The sequence below is a fragment of the Megalobrama amblycephala genome, linkage group LG9 (assembly GCF_018812025.1).
Source record: "Megalobrama amblycephala isolate DHTTF-2021 linkage group LG9, ASM1881202v1, whole genome shotgun sequence".
Taxonomy (NCBI): Eukaryota; Metazoa; Chordata; class Actinopteri; order Cypriniformes; family Xenocyprididae; genus Megalobrama; species Megalobrama amblycephala.
In genome coordinates, this window is record NC_063052.1 from 39,544,825 (window position 1) to 39,564,302 (window position 19,478).

Sequence of the window (19,478 nt, forward strand, 5' to 3'; positions counted from 1 at the left end):
TCATGTCTTTTGCACTTCAAGAAATCTGTTAAATGGTGTTAGAACTTTATTCAGGAAATTCCTAATAAACATTATCAAAGCAATATGCATTTTTTAAGAATGTAAAGAATCAGGTAAAGAGGTTGAAAATGCCCCACTGATTGAGAAACACCCACTAGTGTTCTGCAGAGATACACACCTGCATGATCTTTCAACTACAAATCATTCAATGTCACTGTCTCCACCCATGTGTGCTGTTGACTTTCATCAAAATTTCAATGCTGATCCAACATACTTTAAACAACTTTTAACTCTGACATTTCAATCTCAACCAAAATGATGGTTTGGATCAAAACTCAACAATTGTATCAGTGTATCAGGCATTTACTTGCCCGGGCAACTGTTATTAGCTAGTTGGTGCATATCTGATGGTTTTGTGTAAGTGTCATGTTTGTTCTTATTTTCGTTTTGCTTTAGTTTTGTGTTGCTTTTAAATGTGCTATACAAACTAACAAACAGTGTCACCATGCTATCTGGGTAACTTGTATTTAACCAGAATATATATATTTTTTTTTAGTCATGATCACCACAGAAATAAGTTTGTATTTTTAAAGAATCATTAAAATTGTAGAGTAAAAAGTTTTGTACACTTCAGTGTGTAATCGAGTATTTTGTTTCAACAGTAACTACTACTTATGTTTTCATTAGAAAAACAAAATCCCAAAATAATCGTTCAGCAATGAAGTAGCTACAAAACAAGACTTTGTTTCACCAGGCCTGTTACAACTTACAGGAGTAGAAACACTCTGTACACACACACACACACACACACACACATAATTGCATTCATTTTTTTTTAAAAGCAGAAAACATTTTTGTTGAATATGATTTGCTTTACAGCTGAACAGCAGAGTGGATCTATTACAGAGGTTGAATGTAGTGGAGAAATAAGTTTAATTTCTCTTGAATTCCAATACTTCCTGGTTCTCAGCACATAAACAAAATGGGCATGTCTTAAAGAAGAGAGAGAGAAAGAAACAGTGAAAGAGAAATAAAATGTTTATTTTCCTCATATTATCGACTGGTGAACATTGTAATTATTAAATGTAGACATTTACAATACTTTTAGAATCAATACTTAAACACAATTTCCACAATTGAAAATCATGAAAGTGGATTATCTTGCCCACAATTGATCACAGCTGACATTTTATTTTTTTATGATCATTTTTTGACAATTTAATGAAAAATGCTAAATTAAACATTATATTTGATCTAGTTGAATTGCAATTTAGAATATTTAATGAGAATTAAAGTAACATTTAGTTAAATAATTGAATACAGACAAATTAAATGGCAAAATCTCAGTCAAAGAAAAACATTTGAATTATGCTTTGTTGTGTTGTAAATTATACACAGGTCTAAATTTTTAACTGAAGGAATGTCATAACAGTAACAGACTATAAACTGAGATTAAAATGACTGAACTTAATTGGCCTACATGTTAAGATAAATCATAAAGATGTCTGAAATGTGCCATAAACAAATTATTTCATGAATTATAATAAATTATAAAAACTGTTTTTTTTTTTTGCACCAATTACAATGAGGCTTCTTACCTCAAGGTTCTCAAAATAACACTTCACTTTGAAATGAAAAACAACCATCATTCAAATCTAAATCAATTATTTTGACTACAAATATTCATACAAATCTTTAATATCCAAAATAAAACAAATGTACAAATCAATTATCTATCTAAAAAACAATTAAAGGTGCTAAAGAGGATCTTTTGTCGACTGAGAAACCAAAGACTGTTACTGAGTTTTTTAAATGAGCGCATGCGTAAGAACAACCCCCCTCCTTCGAAGAAATGCCTCCCAAAACTCGTAAACACTCGTACTGGAACACGAATGTTTACCACCGGCATTCGCTGTGTCGTGTTAGTGGATTCATTATGTCGGACTTACTGCAGGTAACTCATAATCTAAAATATTGCAAAAATGTATAAAACAAAACATCCTCTTTAGCACCTTTAATCACTGTCGTCATGGTTACTATTAAGAGAATACGGGCTTGACACTTGCTGCACGTTCATACTGACAGTGTTCCAGACGCTACTGAAAGTTGTTGTATGAACGAGACATTTTGAGACTCTCACGTGTTAAGTAAATGCAGTTGTCAAAAAATGACTGTGTGAACGTGGCCTAAGACACGCGATTGGTTGTTGGTTGCTAAGTGTCTAGCTGTAACATTCTAACACCGCATTGTTTCACACTGTACAAGTTTGTTTCTGCAAAAGCGGTGCTAACCTTGCTCCAGAGGAGGGTTTCATAACCCCTGGTAAAAAGCGGTGCTAAACCTGCATCTAAATTACAAGTGTGAAGCGCTCCTTTGCCTGGGGTTAAAAGTGACGTTTATAACCCCGGGTTAAAAGCAGTGTGAAAAGCCCTTTTTATTATTGATCTAAATTCTTCTTTGCGCTATGATTCTGACAGATGAACCAATACTAACCCCAAAAGCAGGGTATAAGGGTTCAGTGAAAGTGGTCTGGACTCTGTGAAGGAGAGTCATTGTGTCAGAGACGCTGTAGAAGGACAGAGTTCCTGCTCTGTGATCCAGATACACTCCAATTCTAGAGGAGCGGAAAGCAGGGATACGGACATGCTCATTATTGTGTCTAACATAGAAATTCTGTTGACAGCGGGAAAATCTCCAGGACTTGTTGTTAAACCCCAGTCTGCAGTCATCACTTCTTCCTTTACGACTTATTCCTTTGTAAGAAACTGCTACAGACCAGTCATCCCCACTGCACTCGACCTCCCAGTAACAGCGACCGTACAAACCCTCTCGACACAAGACATTCCCATATCCATCAAACCGTTCTGGTTGATCAGGATATTGCTGGACTTCAACTGAACATGATATTTTTCTGTTCTCTTCTGACAAGATGAGTTTTTTGTGTGCAGTGTTTGGATCCAGTTGCAGTTGGCAGAAATCTGATGAAGATGGAGGAACAAATAGATATTAAAATTAAGTGACATCCACACTTTCCCCTCACAATGTTACATTTTAAGAGTTTAATAACATAAGCAGATCAATTATTTAATGTTTTTCACCAGATAATAGAAACACTTAATAAATCGTATTAACTATCATTCAGCAGCTGTGTGAGAAAACCATGTATATTATTAAAACTCAACTTACAGTGCAAAAATCCAATTGGGGTTTTAGATTCTGGAGTCTCTGAGACATGGACATTTGACACTAAAGATGAGGTAAGAAACACAATCGAATGCCTAATTTTAATATGAAATCTAAAATGTTGTAAGTGAATCAACACCGTTTTTTAGAAAAACTTTTTTAAATAAAAAAAAGAGACCTTCTCGGGATAATCTGGCTGTTTGCTGTTGACAGACGTCCTCCAAAACCTCCTTAAACACTGAGATTGAAATATCTTTAAAAGACAGATGAGTGTGTTGAGTGATACTGGGAACGTCTTCAAATGAAGGTAAAACACACACAGACTGACAGCTCTGAAATGAGAATAATTATATAGACAATTTATGAAGCATGAGACACTTCTTCCATTCAATAAGAGGGAAAAGCATGTATCTATGGTGATATGTTGTGATGTGGAAGGATCATACACACATATATATTTATCATATTATGATAAAAATAAAAATGACTTTCATTACCTTCAGAAACTGGATCTGATCATCAGTATTCAGAAGTTTCTTAATCTCTGCTTGTCTTTTTCTGAGTTCTGTCAGCTCTTGATCCAGATGTTTGTGAAGTTCCTCTGCTCGATCTATCTCCGTCTTCTCCTGAGCTCTGATCTGCTTCTTTAATCTCAGAGCGTTTCTTCTCAAGAGAGCAGATGAGCTCAGTGAAGACCTTCTCAATGTCCTCCATGGTCTCTAGAGCTGAACTCTGTCAGAGACACAAAGATCTGATCATGCAGACAGGAACAACAGCCTCCATGATACTTCATTATCATAAATCTTGTCTTGAAATCAAAACAGTGATCTTTTATAGTCTACTATTAGTCAAATTAACTGGTAAAATAAAAGTGTTGCTTGTTTATAGCAAATTAGTTTTCCAATTATTTTGAAACATACATTATATCACTACAAAGAACCGAAAGCAACAATTCAGTGGGTTTTGCAACAAAAACATTTTTGCACGTGTCATTTTTTTTGTTTGTTTTTTTGTGTGTTTATGTGTGTACAAGTATGTATTTGGTCTTGTTTTTCCCCTGCAAATGTCACTTAAGAATCTTCATTGGATTCTGTAATAATACGTCACTTTTAGAAACACTGTAAACATCACTGACATCTTCTGATACTCACTTTAAAAGACTTAACAGCTTCTCTGAGTTCCCGCTGACCTCTCTCTCGCTCCTGGATCAGCTTCTGACACGCCAACTTTATCTTCTTTAACTCTTTCTGAAGATGTTAACATAAAAGGAGGAAGTAGGCTAGTACTTTGACTAACATTATCAACTCATGAAAAAATGACAACTACCTGAAATTATAAGCATTGATTACCTTTTTACTAGTCCATTCTGAATCCACAGACACTGTGTTGTGGTTTTTATGATTGTTAATACACAAACAACAAATGCATTGATGATCATCCTGACAGTAAATCTCCAGAAGGTTCTCCCATGACTGAGGCAGATGTTCTCCTGAATGTTTCTGGAAGCTTCGACTAGTTTGTGCTTCATAAACGCAGGAGATTCATAGTGAAGCTGCAGGTGAGTTTGACAGAAGGAGGCCAAGCACTGCAGACAGGACTTTACAGCTCTGTTCTTCTCTGTAGTGCAAACATCACACTCCACAGCAGCCGTTTGTAGGGACGTCTTCTGCAGCGTCTCCATCATCTCAGCTATCAGAGTGTTCTTCTTCAGTAGAGGTCTCTGACTGAAGCTCTCTCTGCATTGGGGACAGCGGTACGGCGGCCCCTGCTCCTTCTGGCCCCAGCAGTCAGTAATACAGCTCATACAGTAACTGTGTCCACAGGGAATCGTCACCGGCTCCTTCAGAGGATCCAAACAGACTGGACAGCTGAACTGATCCACAATACTGACTCACTGCAGACTCGGCCATTTCTGAAGGCAGTGTTCAAAGATGAACAGATTCTCAGTCTCTGTCCTGTAGGTAATAAAGGCTGTTTTGCCAAGAAAAGCAGCATTATTTGACAAATACTTGAGTGAATGAATGTCAAGATTTTACAAAGTCCAAGTATCTAACCAAAAAAATTGTTTGAGAGAAGCCTGATCACAATGTTTAATTTTTTTCCTCAAGAAATAAACTCTGTTCTCTGCTGATCAACTGCAGGCTGTATGCTGTTCACATATGCTGTCAATAGAGCTTAACTTGTATTTAGCCCAGAATAGTCCCTTTAGACTTGGGTAAAGTTGGTTTTATATTCGCACATTCGGACATCCGTATTCAATAGCCTTGTTAATCACACTACATAGGACATTCACAAGTAAATATGCCATTAAAACAATAGGCTACTTGCCTATTTTGATCGACTGTGAAAAATGTTGTAAGTTGACAATCGTTGGTTGTCAATATCATGTCGCTGCTTAAAATCATGCTTAAAATTCGCAAACATTAATTTATTGCACATTTATTGGAAAGTCTGAATTTATCAGAAGTCCGAATGTGCGAATATAAAACCAACTTTACCCAAGTACCCTTTAGTCATGATCACCACAGAAATAGTTTTGTATTTTTTTAAAAATAATCGTAAATTGCAAAGGGTAGAAAGTAGTTTTGTTGTACACTTCAGTATGTAATCGAGTAGGCCTATTCCGTTACAATAGTACTTTCACGTTTTCATTAGACAACAAAAAAATCCCAAAAATAATCATTAGCAATGAAGTACAAAGCAAAATTGTGTTTCACCAGTTCTGTTACAAAGCAGACAACATGATAAAGTAATGATCTTTGGAATGTCTATGAAGTCCTTACCTCGACAGAAATACAGCTCAAATATGATTTACAGTTTATCCCAAAGAACAGCGGTGTGGATCTGTTACAGAGACTGAATCACTTCTAGAAGAGAAATAAGTTTTATTTCTCCTGAATTCAAACACTTCCTGGTTTTCAGCAAGTAAACAAAAAATGGGCGTGTGTTCAGTTGGTGAGTTCAAGTCCCCCAGGGAAGTTCATGTTTATGACTTTAGGTGCGTTCAAGTCATTTTCGTCAGAGTAAAACGGTGGGTACCTTCTCTTAATAAACTACACAAAAATACAGCAATACTTCTAGAATACCTCTATACTTCTAGAAAATGATAAACAAAGAATGTGAATCAGGTGTGTTTTGCTTTTTATCACATTTACAATTTCTTACTTTCATATTTATCTTGCCCACTAACCCTCTACTTGGAGTAAAAAGCTCTTGCTAAACAACTTATCACAGTTGACATTAAATTTCTGCAGAATATGTAAAATATGTCTGATATCATTTTTGATTATTTAATGTAAAATACTAAATTAGATATTCTAGGTAAATCTATGTATTTTGACAATTTAATTAATTGAATAATGACAGACAAATTAAATCAAAGAAATATATCTGAATGATACTACAGTTCTCTAAATTATAAAGGAATGTCATAATAGTATTAGAAACACAGATTCTTAAGACAATGTTTCCTAAAATAAATTTTTCCACTGAAATGAATCAGATCACTGTAATGTTATTAACACAAAATACCCCAATTTCATTAAATTTTTTATCAAATTAACAACAGCAACACAAAAGAACAAAATAGCGGCTGCATTTAATACATAACATTACATGATGTGACACATAAAACATTTGATCAACCGCGCTGTAAACAGTTTGTTCCACAGCTGATTATATTCCAAACTACCCAAATTACCCTTGATGATAAACTGCATCATGGATTCAAACATGAATTATTATGAACTAAACTTTGCTGAAGATGAAACATTTTTTCAGATGCCAAGATTACAGAAAACACAAAATCAAAAAAATCTGATTTTGCAACATCTGATAATGAACTGTAAATGTATTTACTATATCCAATTTGAGAATGACTTGGTGTTTTATATTAGGAAATGTAATTCCTTTTGATAATCAAAACTACAAATTACATTTTAATTTAAATATATAAACATTTAAGGAGTTTAGCAACTGAATCTGATACTTGATCAATTATATTTAATTTTGGTCTGTCTGAACTTTCTTCTGCTCTATGATCCTGACAGATGAACCTTGTCCAATATAAAAAGCAGGGTATAAGGGTTCAGTGAAAGTGGTCTGGACTCTGTGAAGGAGAGTCATTGTGTCAGAGACGCTGTAGAAGGACAGAGTTCCTGCTCTGTGATTAAGATACACTCCTATCCTAGAGGAGCAGACAGCAGGGATACGGACTTGTCCTTTATCATGTAGGAAATTAAAATTTTGAAGAAAATTTTCAAATCTCCAAGATAATTTACTGAATCCAAGTCTACAGTCATCACTTCTTCCTTTACGTCCAATTCCCTTGTAACAAACTGCTACAGCCCAATTATTCCCACTGCACTCGACCTCCCAGTAACAGCGACCGTACAAACCCTCTTGACACAAGATGTAGGGAAACACATCAAATCGCTCTGGGTGATCAGGATATTGTTTAACTTTATCAGAACATGATATTTTCCTGTTCTCTTCTGACAGTTTGAGGTTTTTGTTTGCCGTGTTTGGATCCAGGTGAAATTCACAGAAATCTGAAGAGGAAAAATAAAGTAAATTTTGGTTTCAAAATGATCACATTGTAACAGATCATGTCCACTGATACTTATCAATTAATGAGTGTTTGCCTTGAAGAAACCACAGTTCAACTTACACTGCAAAAAATCATTCTGGGTCTTTGGTTCTGGAGATTTTGTAATAGAGACATTTGACACTGAAAAGAAAATACAAAAGTGTATGGTTAATTTGTTGGTTTAATCCAACAGAGTATGAATGGCAATACAACAACATATTAAAAGATCCAGACCTTCTTGAGATATTCTGGCTGTTTGCTGTTGATAGACGTCCTCCAAAACCTCCTTAAACATTGAGATTGAAATGTCTTTAAAAGACAGATGAGTGTGTTGAGTGAAGATGGGAACGTCTTCAAATGAAGGTAAAACACACACAGACTGACAGCTCTGAAATGAGAATAATAATTCACACTTAATTTAAGCATCTGACACCTTTTCCTTTCTTTAAGAGCCTGTATCTATGGTGATATGTTGTCATGTGAACAGTTCACACACACATATTACCTTCAGACACTGGATCTGATCTTCAGTAATCAGAAGTTTCTCAATCTCTGCTTGTCTTTTTCTGAGTTCTGTCAGCTCTTGATCCAGATGTTTGTGAAGTTCCTCTGCTCGATCTATCTCAGTCTTCTCCTGAGCTCTGATCTGCTCTTTAATCTCAGAGCGTTTCTTCTCAAGAGAGCAGATGAGCTCAGTGAAGACCTTCTCAATGTCCTCCATGGTCTCTAGAGCTGAACTCTGTCAGAGACACAAAGATATGATCATGCAGACAGGAACAACAGCTTAAATAATACATTAATGTGACCATCTCCATTATCATAGATGTTGTTCAAATCCAAAGTGATTCAGTCTAATGAAACTGGCAAGATTTAAATGTTTCCTATTTAAAACATTAAAACATATATCTGTTGTATTTGTGATTTGACCAGTCATCTTCATACTGATACTCACTTTAAAATACTTCACAGCTTCTCTGAGTTCCCGCTGACCTCTCTCTCGCTTCTGGATCAGCTTCTGACACGCCACCTTTATCTCCTTTAACTCTTTCTGAAGATGTTAATATAAAAAAGTAATTTAAGTAAGTAATTTAAAAATATTAAAGAATTTTTACTAATATTATCAGCTCAAGAAACAAAGACATCTACCTGAAATGATAAGCATTGATTACCTTCTTACTAGTCCATTCTGAATCCACAGAAACCACACTGTGTTTTTTATGATTGTCAATCATACACAAGTTACAAATACATTGATGATCATCCTGACAGTAAATCTCCAGAAGTTTCCCATGACTGAGGCAGATGTTCTCCTGAATGTTTCTGGAAGCTTCAACTAGTTTGTGCTTCATAAACGCAGGAGATTCATAGTGAGGCTGCAGGTGAGTTTGACAGAAGGAGGCCAAGCACTGCAGACAGGACTTTACAGCTCTGTTCTTCTCTGTAGTGCAAACATCACACTCCACAGCAGCCGTTTGTAGGGACGTCTTCTGCAGCGTCTCCATCATCTCAGCTATCAGAGTGTTCTTCTTCAGTAGAGGTCTCTGACTGAAGCTCTCTCTGCATTGGGGACAGCGGTACGGCGGCCCCTGCTCCTTCTGGCCCCAGCAGTCAGTAATACAGCTCATACAGTAACTGTGTCCACAGGGAATCGTCACCGGCTCCTTCAGAGGATCCAAACAGACTGAACAGCTGAACTGATCCTCATACTGACTCACTGCAGATTCAGACATTTCTTTGCAGATAATCTGTCCTCAAATATGAACTGCTCTGCCAGAAGTAAATCATTAAAGAAAGTACATAAACCCACATGTAAATCATTAATGAAAGAGCACGTCTAAAAATCTACAAAATGCTTATAGTTTTATGTTTTAGTATAAAAAGAATAATGCTAAATGTTTCACCTGTAACCAAAAGGCTAAACATAATATATCCAGATTAACATATAATTATTACCAAACACATACAGTAATAATTGAATGTTAATTTTTCAATGCAAGCAAGAAAAAAAATAAAACCTTTAATTAGATTATATGACTTTCTTACCTGCTTTGACAGAATAACAAGTCAAATATTCACTCCTTTAGCTTTAACCAAACTAGAAGAGTGTGGATCCTTAAGCAGAGGCTCGTGTAGGGAAATAGGTTTCATTTCTCCTGAATCCACAAACTTCCTGGTTTTCATCGAGCAGATGAGAGAGAGAGAGAGAGAGAGAGAGAACGTATCTCTCGACACCAATAATCAGATGAATGGTGTGTAACATAGAAAATGTGTTTGTTTTTACTGCTTCTAACACACTTCCAGCAATCTGTGCGTGAAATGATTGTTGTACAGTGTCTTTAGCATCAAAACTTTCAGAAATCATTTCTTGTTTTAACATGTGATGCTTCTTGATTATAATCTTTTAAAGAAGCATTGCTATGTTCTGGCAGAAAATGATGATCGAGTCTTTAAAAGTTTTTTGCCATTTGTCAACTTTTTGTCAACAACAAAATCAAGTCAACACAGTCAACACAGTTATCCAAATTGTAAAGAAACTGTAAAGAAAGAAAGTCCTAGCCTACTGGCAGGTAGCAACACAACAACAAAAAATATCATCTGCATTTAATCAAAGTCCCTTTCTATGTCTATAGTCTTTGATTTAATACATGTAACATAACACATATAATACATGTGTAATGATGTAAAAGAATTATTTCATCAACACCGCACAGTAAACAGCTGATTATTTTCCAAACTAGCCCTGACACTTTGTGGCTTGATGATGAACTGCATCTTGGATTCAGAAGTATTACAGTTTTTCTCAATCGATTTGACACATTTCTCCAAAGTGATGTAACTGCTTTCAAAACAGTTAACACCGTGATCTAAACACGCTCTAACAGTTCAACTTTACTACAAAATAAAGCACTGCACTTTTTTTCTAGTAATGCATTTATTCAAAGTAAATACTTAACATCAAAACTACAGCTGCATTGTCTATTGATTTTAGAATATTTTTAGCTGTGGATACACAAATACACTAACAAATATACACGTTTATTGTAATGTTTTTCCAACAGGTTTTGTTATATGGGTCATTGACAAATAAAGCTTCAAAAAACTGATGAAATACATATTTTTGAGTCAAGAACAATGTGTTTAAACAAGTTTTAGTTCCCAGACAGCAACATAGTGTGGCCCAGATCTGGCCCACATCTGGTACATGTGGATTACATGCGGACCATATGTGGGCCGGTTTTGCGCCAACACTAGTCAGACATAACATTTCAAAGTGTTAATTCATTTTTTACTTTTTTTCGTCAGGTGGTACAACCAAATATTTGTAAATATATATCATTGTACCACCTGACATGGAAAGTGTACCAACCTACCTATACTTGAAATTAGCAGTTTTTAATCAGTATTTGAGATCTACAAACCTTTTCACTCTGCCACAATGATCTATTGATTTCCTCTGGATGTTGCATTATCAGTCTTAATGTTATTTCCTTGTCAATACATATAAAACAGCCATATTTGCAGTTGTGCCAGCCTGACAATTGTGAATGTACTATACAAATTGCTATGCAAATGTTTTCATTTATCTCAACTGCTTTAAAACAACTGATATTTATAAAAATTGTTTATAAGTACACTACCATTCAAAAGTTTGGGATCTGTAAGATTTTTAATTTTTTAAAAAGTTTCATCTGCTCACCAAGGCTGCATTCATTTAATTAAAAATACAGTAAAAATAGTAATATTGTGAAATTGTTTTCTATTTGAACATATTTTAAAATGTAATTTATTCCTGTGATCAAAGCTGAATTTTCAGCATCATTACTCCAGTCTTCAGTGTCACATGATCCTTCAGAAATCACTCTAATATGATGATTTTCATAACATTAAGAAATGTTGTGCCTTTTGCTCATCCAAACTTCAAATGACATTTTAATTTAAATATATTGGCCTACATGTTTCAGAAGTTTAGTAATTGAATCTGAAACTCAATCAATTAATTTTTTTCAGGTCTGTCTGAACTCTCTTCTTCTCTATGATCCTGACAGATGAACCATCTAAAAACCCAAAAGCAGGGTATAAGGGTTCAGTGAAAGTGGTCTGGACTCTGTGAAGGAGAGTCATTGTGTCAGAGACGCTGTAGAAGGACAGAGTTCCTGCTCTGTGATCCAGATACACTCCTATCCTAGAGGAGCAGACAGCAGGGATCAAGACTTGGGCTTTATCATGTATGAAATGGACATTCTGTTGAGCAAGTGACAATCTCCAAGATATTTTGTTGAAGCCAAGTCTACAGTCTTCACTGTCTCCTTTACATCCAATTCCTTTGTAACAAACTGCTACAGCCCATTCCTTCCCACTGCACTCGACCTCCCAGTAACAGCGACCGTACAAACCCTCTCGACACAAGATGTAGGGACGCTCGTCAAATCGCTCTGGGTGATCAGGATATTGCTGATCTTCATCTGAATGTGTTGCTTTTCTGTTCTCTTCTGACAAGATGATGTTTTTGTGTGCTGTGTTTGGATCCAGTTTCAGTTGACAGAAATCTGAGGATGGATGGATGCACACAAACAGAATTATAAACTTTATTATTATTACATTCTTTACATTTCACTTGACTGATCTTTATCAATTGATATGTACAGGCCTATTTGTGTTTGTGAAAAACAGCTCAATTTACATTGCCAAAATGTACTTGGAGTCTTTGGTTCTGGAGTCTGTGCAACATGAACATTTGACACTGAAAACATGAGAAGAAACACAATCGTAAATTCAATAGGTGTAATCATTAGGGGATGTAACAAAATCAAAATCTCACGATAATATCTTGATATAAAGTCCACGATACGATATTTATTTACTTTATCTGACAAAGTCTTATTGAAGTCAATAAGACTTTGTCAGATTGAAACAGGAACTTCCGGTGTAGTGTTTTCAGTTTTCATAATAAGGAAAAAATATTAAACAACCAATAAAAAAATAATATTAAGGGAAAAAATGCACAATACTCAACTTTTTGTGTTTATTATACTTGTAAAATAAGTTTAACAGACTGCTAATCTCAACAAATTCACTATCACTTTACAAATAAGGTTCATTAGTTAACATTAGTTAACATGAACTAACAATGAACTGCATTTCTACGATTTTTTTTTTTGTCAAAATTTTAATATAGCCTACACTGGCGAATCGTTGACATTTAAGAATTGGATCATATGGGTGATGAAATCGAGAACGCGATCTTTTAAAGATTAATAGTGCAGCTTTACGCACCTCTCTCTCTCTGCATTGATATCTGACATATATGAGTATAGCGTGAGGGCTTTTCACTGCATTCATTGTTGTAATATTCATGAGCTGAGACGTCTCTATTAAAGGGATAGTTCACCCAAAAATAAAAAAAATTGATGTTTATCTGCTTACCCCCAGGGCATCCAAGATGTAGGTGACTTTGTTTCTTCAGTAGAACACAAATGATGATTTTTAACTCCAACCGTTGCAGTCTGTCAGTCGTATAATGCATGTCAATGGTAACATAATCTATGAGTAAAAACAACATGCACAGACAAATCCAAATTAAACCCTGCGGATCATAACGACACATTGATGTCCTAAGACACGAAATGATCGGTTTGTGTGAGAAACCAAACAGTATCATTTTTACCTCTAATACACCACTATGTCCAACTGCATTCAGCATCCGGTTGGTGAGGTGCAAAAATGCATTCTGATGACAGAAGTGATCTCTCGCACTTTACTTCAATGAGTGCGAGAGATCACTTCCGTTGTCAGAGAGCGTTCAGACCTCACCAACCGGATGGGCAGGGCAGTTGGACATAGTGGTGTTTTAGAGGTAAAAACATTTTATAAATACTGTTTGTTTTCTCGCACAAACCGATCGTTTCGTGTCTTAGGACATCAATGTGTCGTCACGAGCCGCAGGGTTTAATTTGGATTTGTCTGTGCATGTTTTTTTTACTCATAGATTATGTTACCATTTATATGCATTATACAACAGACAGACTGCAACAGTTGGAGTTAAAAATCATCATTTGTGTTCTACTGAAGAAACAAACACACCTACATCTTGGATGCCCTGGGGGTAAGCAGATAAACATCAAATTTTCATTTTGGGGTAAACTATCCATTTAAAGGATATGCTCCTCGCACTTCATTCTGGATAAGAACCGGTTCTCGGTTCCAACCCTAGTTCCCACTTCCCTCCGTTCTGCTCCACTGGGCTGAAAAAAAAAAACTACACTTTTTGCCCGGAAGATATAGGCTATCGTTACATACAGTCGGGTGACTACGACGATATCGAGACAATTTTGCTATCGCGATACCACAATATTGATAATACCGTTACATCCCTAGTAATCATACATAGTATGAATGACACATTATATATTTCAAGGAAAAGAAGCATTCAGACCTTCTTGAGATATTCTGGCTGTTTGCTGTTGATAGACGTCCTCCAAAACCTCCTTAAACGCTGAGATTGAAATGTCTTTAAAAGACAGATGAGTGTGTTGAGTGAAGATGGGAACGTCTTCAAATGAAGGTAAAACACACACAGACTGACAGCTCTGAAATGAGACAAATACAGCACTGCATGTTACGTAAAAGAGACCATTTAAAAATGTGAAAGAGTAAGTATAGAAACATGATGGTATAGGCCTAACGATGAAAGGACTTTCATTACCTTCAGAAAAATGATCTGATCTTCAGTAACCAGAAGTTTCTCAATCTCTGCTTGTCTTTTTCTGAGTTCTGTCAGCTCTTGATCCAGATGTTTGTGAAGTTCCTCTGCTCGATCTATCTCAGTCTTCTCCTGAGCTCTGATCTGCTCTTTAATCTCAGAGTGTTTCTTCTCAAGAGAGCAGATGAGCTCAGTGAAGACCTTCTCAATGTCCTCCATGGTCTCTAGAGCTGAACTCTGTCAGAGACACAAAGATCTGATCATGCAGACAGGAACAACAACTCAAATAATACATTCATGTGACCATTTCCATTATCATAGATGTTGTTCAAATCCAAAGTGATTATGCTTTCAGTCTAATGAAAATGGCAAGATTTAAATGTTGCCTAAAACAAAACATATATTATATCTGTTGTATTTGTGATTTAACCAGTCGTCTTCATACTGTTACTCACTTTAAAAGACTTCACAGCTTCTCTGAGTTCCCGCTGACCTCTCTCTCGCTCCTGGATCAGCTTCTGACACGCCACCTTTATCTCCTTTAACTCTTTCTGAGGACGTTGACATAAAAAAGTAATTTAAGTAATTTAAAAATATTAAAGAAATTTTACTAATATTATCAGCTCAAGAAACAAAGACAACTACCTGAAATGATAAGCATTGATTACCTTTTTACTAGTCCATTCTGAATCCACAGAAACCACATTGTGTTTTTTATGATTGTCAATCATACAGAAACAACAAATGCATTGATGATCATCCTGACAGTAAATCTCCAGAAGTTTCCCATGACTGAGGCAGATGTTCTCCTGAATGTTTCTGGAAGCTTCGACCAGTTTGTGCTTCATAAACGCAGGAGATTCATAGTGAAGCTGCAGGTGAGTTTGACAGAAGGAGGCCAAGCACTGCAGACAGGACTTTACAGCTCTGTTCTTCTCTGTAGTGCAAACATCACACTCCACAGCAGCCGTTTGTAGGGACGTCTTCTGCAGCGTCTCCATCATCTCAGCTATCAGAGTGTTCTTCTTCAGTAGAGGTCTCTGACTGAAGCTCTCTCTGCATTGGGGACAGCGGTACGGCGGCCCCTGCTCCTTCTGGCCCCAGCAGTCAGTAATACAGCTCATACAGTAACTGTGTCCACAGGGAATCGTCACCGGCTCCTTCAGAGGATCCAAACAGACTGGACAGCTGAACTGATCCACAAACTGACTCACTGCAGACTCAGACATTTCTGAAGGAGTTTTCAAAGATGAACAGATTCTCAGTCTCTGAGATAAGAGCTGTTTTGCCAAGAAAAGCAAAGTTACCAGATGAAAGGTACTATTTTTCACTTAGGTGAAAGTATGAATACTGTCAACATTTGAAAGTCCAAGTATTAAGAAAAAAATATATATTTTGAGAGAAGCCTGATCAATGTTAATAACAATGTTTCGATTTTTTAACTGAGGAAAAATCTATGTTCTCTGCTAATCAAATGCTGTTCATATGCTTTCAATAGAAGTTTAACTTGTATTTATCCCAGAATAGTCTCTCTATGCTCTTTAGTCATGATCACCACAGAAATATGTATTTTTAAAGAATCGTCGAAATTGTAAAGAGTAAAAAGTAAGGTTTTGTAGTACACTTCTGTATGTAATCGAGTATTCCGTTTCAATAGTAGGCCTACTAACGTTTGCATTAAAAAATAATCGTTTAGCAATGAAGTACAAAGCAAAATTTTGTTTAACCAGGCCTGTTACAAGTTACAGGAGTAAACACTCTACACGCGCACAAATACATAATTGCATGCGATTAAAAGCAGACAAATCGATCAATCTTGATCTTTGGATCTTATTAAGTCCTTACCTCGACAGGAATACAATTCAAATTTGCTTGGCTTTGTCCTAAAGAACAGCGGTGTGGATCTATTAGAGTTGAGTCACTTGTAGTGAAGAAATAAGTTTCTTTTCTCTTGAATTCCAAAAACTTCCTGGTTTTCAGCGCGAAAACAAAACTGGGCGTGTGTTCTGTGTCCCACTTACCCAAGAGAGAGAGAGAGATGAGCAGAGAAAGAGAAAACAACAACCAAAAAAGTTTATTTTCCACATATGATCGACTGCAGATTATTACTGAACTGTAATTATTAAAACATTTACAATAGTTTAGTTCTAGACTTAAAAAGATCATTAAAGTGGTTTATTTTGCCCACTACTGGGATAATGATCCTGTACTGGGGTAAAAAAACTTTTATCACAGCTGACATTTGATTTATGCTGAATATTTAAAATATGTCTGATATAATTTTTGATGATTTAATGTAAAATACTAAATTAAATATTTTCTGTAATTCTATTTCGACAATTTAGATAATTGAATAATGAAATACAAATTAAATTACAAAATATGTCAAAGAAATGCATCTGAATTACTCTACAGTTCTCTAAAATATACATAAGTCTGTATTTTTAGCTCAAGGAATGCCATAACAGTAATAAACTATGAATTAAGATTAAAATGACTGAACTAACTGGCCTATACGTTATGATCAATAATAAAAATGTCAGAATGTGCATCTAATTCATAGAATTATTAAATAATCATTCCATGAATTATAATAATTCTAAAGTTAAATATTAAAAGCAACATCATGCCCACTGACGAGTTTTCTGCACCAATTCCTATGACTTCTGACCTCAAGAGTCTCACAATATATTTCACTTCAAGATAAAAACAACATTCTTTCAAATTGTTTTATACAATTTATGTATTTAATATCAAACATAAAACAAATCAGTTATCTGACCAAAAAATTGAGAATTTTCAGATTATTAAATCATGATTAATGAGATTATAATCATTTTAGTGTGGTAAAAGTGGTGGAAATTTACCCTGAAGGCCTACTCTATATATACACCACTGACCTTTTCCATTTGTGAATAGTTCAAGTAATTTATGGAATACATTCTGGATTTATAATTGATCTTTTTTTCTGCTCCATGATCCTGACAGTTGAACCATCTCCAGAATAAAAAGCAGGGTATAAGGGTTCAGTGAAAGTGGTCTGGACTCTGTGAAGGAGAGTCATTGTGTCAAAGACGCTGTAGAAGGACAGAGTTCCTGCTCTGTGATCCAGATACACTCCTATTCTAGAGACCACAGGGATACGGACCTTTGTTTTAGCATGTATGAAACCGAAATGATGCTCATAATAGCCCAATCTCCATGATTTTTTGTTGGAGCCAAGTCCACAGTCTTCACTGTTTCCTTTACGTTCAATTCCTTTGTAACAAACTGCTACAGCCCAATTTTTCCCACTGCACTCGACCTCCCAGTAACAGCGACCGCACAATCCCTCTCGACACAAGACATTCATATATACATCAAATCGCTCTGAGTTGAAATAGTATGAACAAAATCAACAAAAACATGAAACAACATTATAACAAAGTCACAGTTGAAACAAACAAAGAATTCTTTACACAAATCTAGACATCATCTTTAAAAAAAGACCTTTCGTTTTTTAAAAATAGTTTTAGCAAAAAAATCAGCAGCATCAATTATGTCCTTTAGGGTTGCAACCTGAATTGCAAAGCTCCCAGCAGGCTCAGTAAGGTGCGTCTCTGTTGGGATTACACAGATTTCTTCCCACTGACACAGAGATGAACAGACTAGCTTTGTGAAACTGGGTTTAACTCAATGACAATCAATATTCTCAGTGCTGGCTGTGTTCGAGTACAAACATTGGGGTCAAACGTTCAGACAGAAAAGGCCGTATTTAAAGGGATAGTTCACCCAAAAATGAAAATTTGATGTTTATCTGCTTACCCCCAGCGCATCCAAGATGTAGGTGACATTTTTTCTTCAGTCGAACACAAATGATGATTTTTAGCTGCAACCGCTGCCGTCTGTCAGTCTTATAATGGCAGTAGATGGGAACTTCATCTATAAGAGTAAATAAAGCTTGCTTAGACAAATCCAAATTAAACCCTGCGGCTCGTGACGACACATTAATGTCCTAAGACACGAAACGATCGGTTTGTGTGAGAAACCGAACAGTATTTATATCATTTTTTACCTCTAATACACCACTATGTCCAACTCCGTTCATGACTCCTTTAGTGATGTCTGATCGCGCTCTGACAGCGGCAGTGATGTCTGACACTCATTGAAGTATATGCGCGAGACATCACTTCCGTTGATCTATAAGAGCTTTATTTACTCTTATAGATGAAGTTCCCATCTACTGCGATTATTTGACTGACAGACGGCAGCGGTTGCAGCTAAAAATCATCATTTGTGTTCGACTGAAGAAAAAATGTCACCTACATCTTGGATGCACTGGGGGTAAGCAGATAAACATCAAATTTTCATTTTTGGGTGAACTATCCCTTTAAACATGGTTAGACAATCGTTTCCTCCAACCTTGTTCATAGATATTGTTTTATGGTGCTACATTTTTTACACCTTCTACCTTATTTTAATTATTCTCAGGTTAGGTAAAGCAAGTCGAATCTGTCCTAATTTATAAGTACTTAAAATCTCATACTTACAAAATAGGTCTCAGAAGACTTCTCTGTGGTCTGTTCAGCTCAGTTTAGAAATCAGAGACTTTTTTGGCAGGCAAGCTTCATAGTTATAAGTAATATAGTTTTATTAATTACAGGTTAAGTAGTTTACTTACAATACACTAAATACAATAATCAAATTACAGTCAACACTTAGGTTACAAGCGTTTGTCTGCAGGAGGTGCTAACCATAGATATACATAATAAAGGCTAGATGTCTCACGGCGGAGTCTCTAACGTCATCACCGGCGGCCATCTTGCCACAGGCAAGCTTTCTGGTGGTACCTGATGTAAGGCAAGTGACACAAATACTCTTATCTCGCTGAAATCTTGTCGGATTTACAAATGGTTTGGTTTCTTACAAACGTTATTAACGTGGCTATAATTCTGGATGCTTGAACATGTTGAAATTGCAGCTTTTCTTTTTGAAAAACGACTTAATCGTGCAGCATAGTTGTGTATC

At 35.9% G+C, this 19,478-nt stretch overlaps 3 protein-coding genes and 1 pseudogene across 5 annotated transcripts in view; all 4 read right to left on the reverse strand.

Moving 5' to 3' along the window:
• LOC125275865 (tripartite motif-containing protein 16-like) overlaps positions 1 to 9,917 on the reverse strand; it is an 81,007-nt gene extending 71,090 nt beyond the window's left edge. Inside the window, exon 1 of the mRNA XM_048203170.1 lies at positions 9,815 to 9,917. The gene's annotated coding sequence lies outside the window, so the exon portion shown is untranslated. The remainder of the gene's footprint in view (positions 1 to 9,814) is intronic.
• Positions 1,898 to 5,700, reverse strand: LOC125276272 (annotated as a pseudogene).
• On the reverse strand, positions 5,102 to 9,957 carry LOC125275869 (E3 ubiquitin/ISG15 ligase TRIM25-like). 2 transcript variants are annotated; one of them, XM_048203174.1, is made up of 8 exons: positions 9,815 to 9,957; positions 8,941 to 9,538; positions 8,724 to 8,819; positions 8,277 to 8,510; positions 8,006 to 8,159; positions 7,853 to 7,912; positions 5,967 to 7,733; positions 5,102 to 5,154 (listed from the first exon to the last, which is right to left on the reverse strand). In XM_048203174.1, the coding sequence occupies exons 2-7, from the start codon at positions 9,499 to 9,501 to the stop codon at positions 7,186 to 7,188; spliced, it is 1,653 nt and encodes a 550-aa protein (XP_048059131.1). In that variant the 5' UTR covers positions 9,502 to 9,538; positions 9,815 to 9,957; the 3' UTR covers positions 5,102 to 5,154; positions 5,967 to 7,185. The 2 variants fall into 2 exon arrangements, with proteins under 2 accessions (XP_048059131.1, XP_048059132.1); XM_048203175.1 differs by having other exon boundaries at positions 8,941 to 9,533; positions 9,815 to 9,935.
• A 1,584-nt stretch (positions 9,958 to 11,541) lies between these two features.
• LOC125275875 (E3 ubiquitin/ISG15 ligase TRIM25-like) lies at positions 11,542 to 16,413 on the reverse strand. 2 transcript variants are annotated; one of them, XM_048203182.1, is made up of 7 exons: positions 16,317 to 16,413; positions 15,140 to 15,751; positions 14,927 to 15,022; positions 14,475 to 14,708; positions 14,205 to 14,358; positions 12,453 to 12,512; positions 11,542 to 12,318 (listed from the first exon to the last, which is right to left on the reverse strand). In XM_048203182.1, the coding sequence occupies exons 2-7, from the start codon at positions 15,698 to 15,700 to the stop codon at positions 11,762 to 11,764; spliced, it is 1,662 nt and encodes a 553-aa protein (XP_048059139.1). In that variant the 5' UTR covers positions 15,701 to 15,751; positions 16,317 to 16,413; the 3' UTR covers positions 11,542 to 11,761. The 2 variants fall into 2 exon arrangements, with proteins under 2 accessions (XP_048059139.1, XP_048059138.1); XM_048203181.1 differs by lacking the exon at positions 12,453 to 12,512 and having other exon boundaries at positions 16,317 to 16,401.
• Positions 16,414 to 19,478: the final 3,065 nt, after the last annotated feature.

Bases quoted from the DNA above. Each gene is read 5' to 3' on its own strand.
- LOC125275869 (XM_048203174.1), bottom strand. From the start codon at position 9,501: ATGTCTGAATCTGCAGTGAGTCAGTATGAGGATCAGTTCAGCTGTTCA. The intron at 8,820-8,940 runs GTAATCAATGCT...TAACATCTTCAG, and splicing joins CAGAATGGACTAGTAAGAAG to AAAGAGTTAAAGGAGATAAA. The intron at 8,511-8,723 runs GTGAGTATCAGT...TGTCTCTGACAG, and splicing joins AAGCTGTGAAGTATTTTAAA to AGTTCAGCTCTAGAGACCAT.
- LOC125275875 (XM_048203182.1), bottom strand. From the start codon at position 15,700: ATGTCTGAGTCTGCAGTGAGTCAGTTTGTGGATCAGTTCAGCTGTCCA. The intron at 14,359-14,474 runs GTAATGAAAGTC...GTCTCATTTCAG, and splicing joins ATCAGATCATTTTTCTGAAG to AGCTGTCAGTCTGTGTGTGT. The intron at 12,319-12,452 runs GTAAATTGAGCT...ATCCATCCTCAG, and splicing joins TCCAAGTACATTTTGGCAAT to ATTTCTGTCAACTGAAACTG.